At 38.1% G+C, this 7,578-nt stretch overlaps 1 protein-coding gene across 1 annotated transcript; it reads left to right on the top strand.

Annotated features, from left to right (window-relative positions):
* Window positions 1-386: 386 nt before the first annotated feature.
* zgc:110239 (uncharacterized protein LOC550326 homolog) lies at window positions 387-7,578 on the top strand. The gene is made up of 11 exons (XM_059556361.1): window positions 387-621; window positions 847-906; window positions 985-1,077; window positions 1,190-1,362; window positions 1,451-1,700; window positions 1,791-1,986; window positions 4,289-4,479; window positions 5,133-5,224; window positions 6,377-6,538; window positions 6,779-6,968; window positions 7,257-7,578. The coding sequence occupies exons 1-11, from the start codon at window positions 576-578 to the stop codon at window positions 7,442-7,444; spliced, it is 1,641 nt and encodes a 546-aa protein (XP_059412344.1). The 5' UTR covers window positions 387-575; the 3' UTR covers window positions 7,445-7,578.

Consider the following 7,578-nt stretch of genomic DNA (forward strand, 5'->3'; position numbering starts at 1 on the left):
ACCTTTAGTCAGCACTGAATTAACATAAGTGCTTGATCTGTGATAATTTAGTGTTAATTCAATCACGAAGCCTTAGCTCTTATGTCTACATATTTTTTTTTCACTCTCAGTAGCTCATCTCATGTTTCAAGCATTTTGCAATGTTACTTCCCATCTCGCATGTCACTACATTTCACTTTGTAGATTATTTTTTTCTCCTTCTGGCGCTTAATTCTGATTTAAAGTGATTCGATTGGCCAGAAACGTGTTTTAAGATATGTAGCCTACTACTTGTGAACATCTAGAAGTCAGCAATTTTACCCGCTTTAGAGGAATTTGGTCAAAGGCAAACAGCTGACTACAATCATGTGACAGCAAGACCCTCTAGTCATATGACTTTAATTTAGTCCCTCCTTCCCGTGTTTTATGGGAACTTTCTTCTATCGTGAGTGGTCTTCTTTCAGTCGTCTAAGCGTAGACACATTTACGTTCAAGCTTCGCGTGATTTTCTTGTTTTGTTCCGGGTCTTTTTTTTCCAGAAGGAGAAAGCGTATTCATCTCTAGTGGATGTCTGTCTGGTTTCTTTAGATTACATTATGTGTCTTCTTCTAGCTGGGCTCGTGCTGCTGGTGTGTGCTGCAGGTAAAGTTCTGTCTATATAAGAGAGAACAACACAAAACAGGAAGAAAACAAAAGCGTCTGACAGTTGATCTCGTGATTTAGCTCCTGAGACATTTTCCGTGATTATGTTTTTAACACCGTATGTTTTGGATAAATACGATATTTTAGGCTCAGTATGTTACGCTTTGCACTCGTAGTGTATATATTATGTTTGGTATTGTTTAAAAAATATTTTTTTATCCTCAGATGCCACACCAGTTGGTGGCAGAACTGTTCCTGATTTTGGAAAGATGTATCATGTTAAAGGTACATATTTAAATACGTACACAGTACATCCCAGTACAGTACACGTCTTTTAAAGTCCCAAATTCCTCTTTTATGTAGGTCTGCTTACTTTGCCTTATGCTGAGATAAAGGAACCATTTGAAGCTTGGTTCGATCTCAAGGGGAACAGAAGTCGAATAGACTTTTATCACGGTCAGTTATCATCATGAAATTAAATGAAACAAGACTGTATTTAAACATGTTTATAGACAAGCTGTTGATATTTTATATCATTTTTTTTCTTTCTAATTGCTGCTGTCTATAGGAACAGTGTGCACTTTTTTTATTGGAAATGATTTGGAGTATGGTGCTACTTATAAGATTACACCAGTCACCACTGAGACTGAATTCAATACTATGAAGTGTTTCCAGCTTAATGGTACCAAGGAGGATCCAATACTTCCACAGTCAGCACTTCCTGATCTGCAGGGCTTTGAAGTATGTACTACCTGTATGACTTCTTATCTTCTGTGGAGCAAACCAAAGGAACAAGGCTGAGGTGTTTATGAAATTGTTTGTTTTGCAGTTTGAGAAGATGGAGTATTACGCAGGCAATCTGTGTGAGGTCTGGAAAAACGTCACTCAGGTTGGCCATAAGAAGAACACGTATCGACTGTGGGTCACACGTCCAGAGGGAAATGATTCCCCAGCCACCCCACACCACTATGAGATGATGGGATTCAACACCCTTTTTGGGTCCCACTATGATAAATACCTTATCGACTACAGTGACTTCAGCCCTAAAATTGATTCAGACATTTTCAAACTACCTGGAGGTGAATACAATAAATGCATAACTCATTCAGTGAATAGACATTTTTCTGCCACTTACAAACCATTTAATCAAAACTCACTTTTGTGTTTAGGATTGACCTGTGGTGACTTTCCTGGTCCTGGTCTGGAGCATCATTTATTGGCCAACCCCATCCGAGACCTTGTCCACACCTCCCCCGTTGGCCACGCCCACCGTCTGTTTGGCCACTTTAAGGAGAAGTATGAGCGGCAATATGAAAATGAAAAGGAGCATGAGGCGCGTGAGCACAACTTTGTACATAATATTCGGTGAGGAAAAACTAAGAAACATTAGTAGAGATTTGGTGATTTGTATTAAAGGGGTGGTTAACTGTTCTGTTTTTTTAGACTGTGTTTATTGGGTGCAGTCTAACATGTTAATGCTTTATTTAAAAAAAATTTTTTCACATAATTTACCTTTTATTCTACACTGCTCTATCCCTTCTCCTATGAACACCCTTATGTGTTCATAGGAGAATTCCTGTTTTTATGAAACCCCTCCCTCAGAATGAATGACACAATGGGCTCAGATTGGTTAGTTGGCTTAGTGTGTTGTGATTTGGTAAAATGTCCCACCTCTCACCTCACAATATGCTCCAGTGTCGTATTGTAAACAATGATGTTGTCAATATTTTTTATCAATTTGAGCCCAATTTAGACCCAGAGAATATTAGTGAACAGGATCTATGCAAGCACGACTCTTACAGGACATTTCAGAATGGTGTGTTTTTTTGTTCTAAAAGCTCATACTTTTAGGTACGTTATTTATAAATGCTACTACTTATCTTAGCTTTTAATATACAGTTTTATCCTGATTAAAACTTTAATACAGCAGAATACATGATTGCATTGTAGCAAAATTGTAACAGTAAGAAGTGTTTGCTAGCAAGTATTACTGCCTACCACGGCAATCACATGCACGTCCATGTTTAATGCTTCTCATAGATACTGTATGTGAAAAACATCTGTCTGTCTAGACACGTAAGGGGCCTAATGACACCTGGTCACTTCATGCATTTTCTCTGATCGGATATCTATCTGATTTGTTAAAAAATTTCCATTTACTCTTGGCCACATAAATGTGTTTTTGCAAAATGGATATAAATCCGGTCTTCAATTCCCACACTAAACAGAGTACATGTCAAGGAAACAACAGATATACGCTGCGTTTTATGCGATTTGATTAATTATCAGTAAATTTCAAGATCAAAGACCGCAACAGGAGAGAGCGCTGCATCAGCACTGGAAAGATGGGTTAGTTTCACTACTCTTAATGAAGATGATTGTGTGTTAAGCATCTGCGACTTGCTTCAGTTTCATTTGCAGTAGTTTGCACGTTGGCTTGCTGAAGAAATACTCATCTACTCATCCGTAGCGATGCTTGTTGCCTATACTTTAAACTATAACATGCTTTATATATAGCCTATAAAATGCTCTCACGCTGTTATTATTTTAATGTTTTGGGAGGAGTAAAATTTGCATGTGTGGTTTCAACAAGCGGATGAATTTACACTTGTCCAGTTTCATCTGGAATGGGGCCCATTGGTTTGAGCAATTAGATTTAAATGTGTCTCGAAAACATATCAGAGGGAATTTACACCTGGTCTTTTCACAAAAGGATAGCTATCTGATCAGAGAAAACGCATGAAGTGAGTGACCAGGTGTGTAATTGGAACACGGTCCATTGCTGGATCCGACGAGCGGATGATCTGAATCAGGTGAGAAAGAGAAATGCAGAGCAGGGGACACGAGGAACAGGATTAAGAACCGCTGCTTTAGAACATTGATTTTAACACCTGTGACTCCATTAGAATCGTTAGAAGACAGAATCATGATTCATATATGAATAGATTTTTTTTCATGCACCTCTAGTTTTGAAGGCATTGGCAACAACTGTTCCTCATCTCTAAAACAGTGCAACATGGCCTCGCCCCAGTGTCATGTTCCTGGGGGTGGGATTTATGTACATTTTAAGGTTTGTGATGTCACAAACCTGGGAAGTAGCATATATATATAATCACTACAGTGACTTCACAATCCTTGAGACAGAAACCTCCAAAAATGCATCATGGCCCATAGACACAGCCACTAATGAGGCATCTGTAGATACAACAGCACATGTATATCTTTGAATATTCATTGATTGTTATGGTGAGTGACGTCAAGTTGACCGCTCCAAGATGGCGCACGGATCAACGTATCTGGAGCAGTCGAATATGGCATATGATTGCAGTCCCCACTATCCATAACTGTAGGCATTAAACTGCCATAATTTAAAAAGACAATATCTCTGTTTGCATGATTGAACTTTCAGCTTCGTAACTTTGCAGATATTGTTTATTCTCAAACAGCAACATTACACACTAACTAATGTTAAAAGTGAACCAATCAACCACCCCTTTAAAATGTGAAAAAAGCTTTTTTTCTCTCTCTTGGTTACATGGACATGTTAATTACCTTGAAATAAATGAGAATATGGAGCCATAATAATCTATACAAAGTTATATAATGAAAAAACAATAAGCAGTCTGTGAACTTGTCTGAAATTATTTTTACATACATTTTTCCCCAGGTATGTGCACTCTATGAATAGAGCAGGTCTTTCTTTTTCCCTCTCTGTCAATCACCTGGCAGATCGGTCACAAGAAGAGCTGGCCAAGATGAAAGGACTTAAAAGGACTCATGTTCACAGAAAGGCTCAGCCTTTTCCCTCTGAAGTCCGCTCTATAGACACCCCTGATTCAATAGACTGGAGGCTGTATGGTGTGTATATCTTGTTTAAATTTGTTGGGTTGTACAGTATGTGAAGTCAGAATCATTCCATGCATGTCTAGTGATTCAGATGATACACCTAAGGGATTTTCACACTTGAAATTGTTAACCATGTATCATCCTAAACCCTGGATAAACGGAATCCTGTGTTATCTGTAGTTTTGTTTCACACTGCTTTAACTATACCTGGAGATAACCGCCGTTTCACACTGTACATTCCTAAACCCAGGGTTAACATTCTTATTTGCATATTTTTGGTGTCACTGTCACTGATTGGATGAACAACAGGCAACCTGTTTACACACTTCCATCTTTTTACATTTCTCTCACCGGCTTCTTTTTACATGACGTGCATTTCCGGTTACTAACCCGACATGAGTCTCGTTGCTCAATTTCTGATTGGCTGTCTGTTGCCAAGCGTCCAGCAGCAACAAGCAAACACCGCTCCGCTTCACACTGAACAAACTTAGCACAGCAATGCTCCGAATCAGGGTTTCATAACCCCGGGTAAATGGCTGTGCTAACACCACTTTCAAATGACAGATGTGAATCGTTTCTTTACCTGGGGTTAAAAGCGGTGTTTAAAATGACAATTACCTGGGGTTAAGCACATGTGAAAAAATAAAAATATTATGTATTTTCAGGGGCTGTGACACCAGTGAAAGACCAGGCTGTGTGTGGATCCTGCTGGAGCTTTGCCACCACTGGAACACTAGAGGGAGCACTTTTCCTGAAGGTAAATCTGCATTAAGAATCCTTGACACCATATCCACTTTATTTTGTAAGAGCTTAAAGGGCTAGGTGTATATGACTTTATTCTTTCAGATGAATTCAGTAAGAGTTATTTAAAAAATGGTCTTTGATCTTTCAAGCCGTTTGATGCTACTAAGCGGGTGTTGTACTCTATCGGTCCATATTTAAAATATAATAATAACTTTAGCCTAGCTTGTGCTCACAGTTGTAAACTAAGCAGTTCCAGGGGAATGACGTATGAGGTCAGAAGTGATGCAAGCGGAAACTAAGCGGAGAGATCAAAACAAAACAACGGTCACTAATTAGAAGTACAAAACGAGGAATTGTAAAGAAGAATGTCGGAGGATTTCGATATGAGCCAAGAGGAGACTGGTATTCCTTTGCTGAAGTAAGGAAACTTTGCTTCCTTTGCCTCTGTTAACAAACATTGGTTTTTGTGAGACTTCCCAGCGCATGTGCAATGCTGACCTCATACATCATTTCCCCCAGAGCTGCTTCCGTTTAACAACAGTGAGTGCAAGCTAGATTATAGTAATTATTACGTTTTGAATATGGATATGTTTCTTACAAAAACGCATCGATTCACTACAGAAGGCATTTGTTCACCCCCGGAGCTGTGTGAGACACTTTTTTTTTTTATAAATGGATGAACTTTTTATTAAACTTCTAATGGACCGATGGAGTACAACACTAAGTTGCATTAAATGGCTTCACAAAGATCAAAGTCATATACATCTAGGTTGACTTCAGGGTGAGTAATTTATGGCTTAATTTTCATTTTTGGCTTAACTAGCTCCTTTAAATGTGCAAGAATTCAGGTGTCAGCCGCCTCCTGTTATGTTAGCTGTACAAAAAGTCTGTTATGCTGCTCTATTATCATATTTATTATCAAAAATATAAAAAACTCTGTGAACCTTTTATTTTCTCTATTATATGAGTCAAGAAACCGATTACCTGCATGTGTTGCATGAAAGAAAAAAAAGATGCTGTTATTAAATTTAATGATTTTTTTTATTCTTACATTATGATAATCTGTTGTTTTTTATGATCTGATATTTGTAATGTCCAACTGAATAATGTGTTTTACTTCACTGACACAAATTTGAACTTGTCCTTGTCTTTCTCTCTCTTTTAGACGGGACAGCTGACGCCATTGTCCCAGCAGATGCTGGTCGACTGTACATGGGGATTTGGGAATAATGGTTGTGATGGAGGAGAGGAATGGAGAGCGTTTGAGTGGATTATGAAACATGGTGGCATTTCTACCGCCGAGAGCTATGGAGGATATATGGGCATGGTGTGTGTACACACACCACACATCTCTACCTAACCCAAACATTTCTGATTGATTTAAATAGTTGTTTAGGTCCTTGCAAAACTGTACAGGAATTTACATCTATAGTCAGAAACACTATTTCCTGATTGCTTGAAAGGGTCCACGTATTACAACTTGCTTTCTAGAAAGTAGAAAACTATGTTTTTGATCCATTTTGGTGGTTAAAAGAACACGACTAATCAATCACGGTGTGTGTTTCAGAATGGTTTGTGTCACTACAATAAGTCCTCCATGGTGGCAAAGTTGAGCGGTTACACTAATGTGACCAGTGGTGATACTGTGGCACTGAAGGCTGCTATCGTTAAATTCGGCCCTGCAGCAGTCAGCATTGATGCTTCTCATCGTTCCTTCACCTTCTACAGCAATGGAGTGTATTACGAACCAGCATGCAGTGAGTCTTCACAATATTTAATATATTATTTGCTTTGTATAATTTGCCAGATCATTAAATATATCCAACAAAATAAAATAAGTAATGTAATGAATACTTTATTTACTTTTTTAGAAATTGTTTTATTTAGAAACTTTGATGCACAGTTAATATTGTATATTTCAAGTGCATATAAGTTAGCATATTATTTTGAGTACAGCAATGCCTTACAAATTGCCTTAAATCAAGTATTCAGTACTCTTTTCTAAAGAAACCAGAAATTCATGTTATATGTTTCTATATCCACAGAAAACGGGACTGATGACTTGGATCATGCTGTGCTAGCAGTTGGTTATGGGATAATGGATAATCAGCCCTATTGGCTAGTTAAAAACTCCTGGTCCACTTACTGGGGCAATGATGGTTATATACTGATGTCCATGAAAGACAACAATTGTGGTGTGGCCACTGATGCTACTTACGTGACATTAGCCTAATATACTTACATCTTTCAGAAAAATCATACAAGAATTGTTTTTGAGTATTTTATTGCAGATGCTGGACAAATGATCACAGTTTTTTTTCGTTCATGAGTTGGAATGTCAATAAATGGAAAGTCTTAATAACAAAA

The sequence above is a fragment of the Carassius carassius genome, chromosome 8 (assembly GCF_963082965.1).
Source record: "Carassius carassius chromosome 8, fCarCar2.1, whole genome shotgun sequence".
Lineage (NCBI taxonomy): Eukaryota > Metazoa > Chordata > Actinopteri > Cypriniformes > Cyprinidae > Carassius > Carassius carassius.

Excerpts from the sequence above, each read along its gene's own strand:
- zgc:110239 (XM_059556361.1), top strand. The coding sequence starts at position 576 with ATGTGTCTTCTTCTAGCTGGGCTCGTGCTGCTGGTGTGTGCTGCAG. Across the intron at positions 1,987-4,288 it reads AACTTTGTACATAATATTCG|GTATGTGCACTCTATGAATA; the intron begins GTGAGGAAAAAC and ends ATTTTTCCCCAG. Across the intron at positions 5,225-6,376 it reads AGGGAGCACTTTTCCTGAAG|ACGGGACAGCTGACGCCATT; the intron begins GTAAATCTGCAT and ends TCTCTCTTTTAG.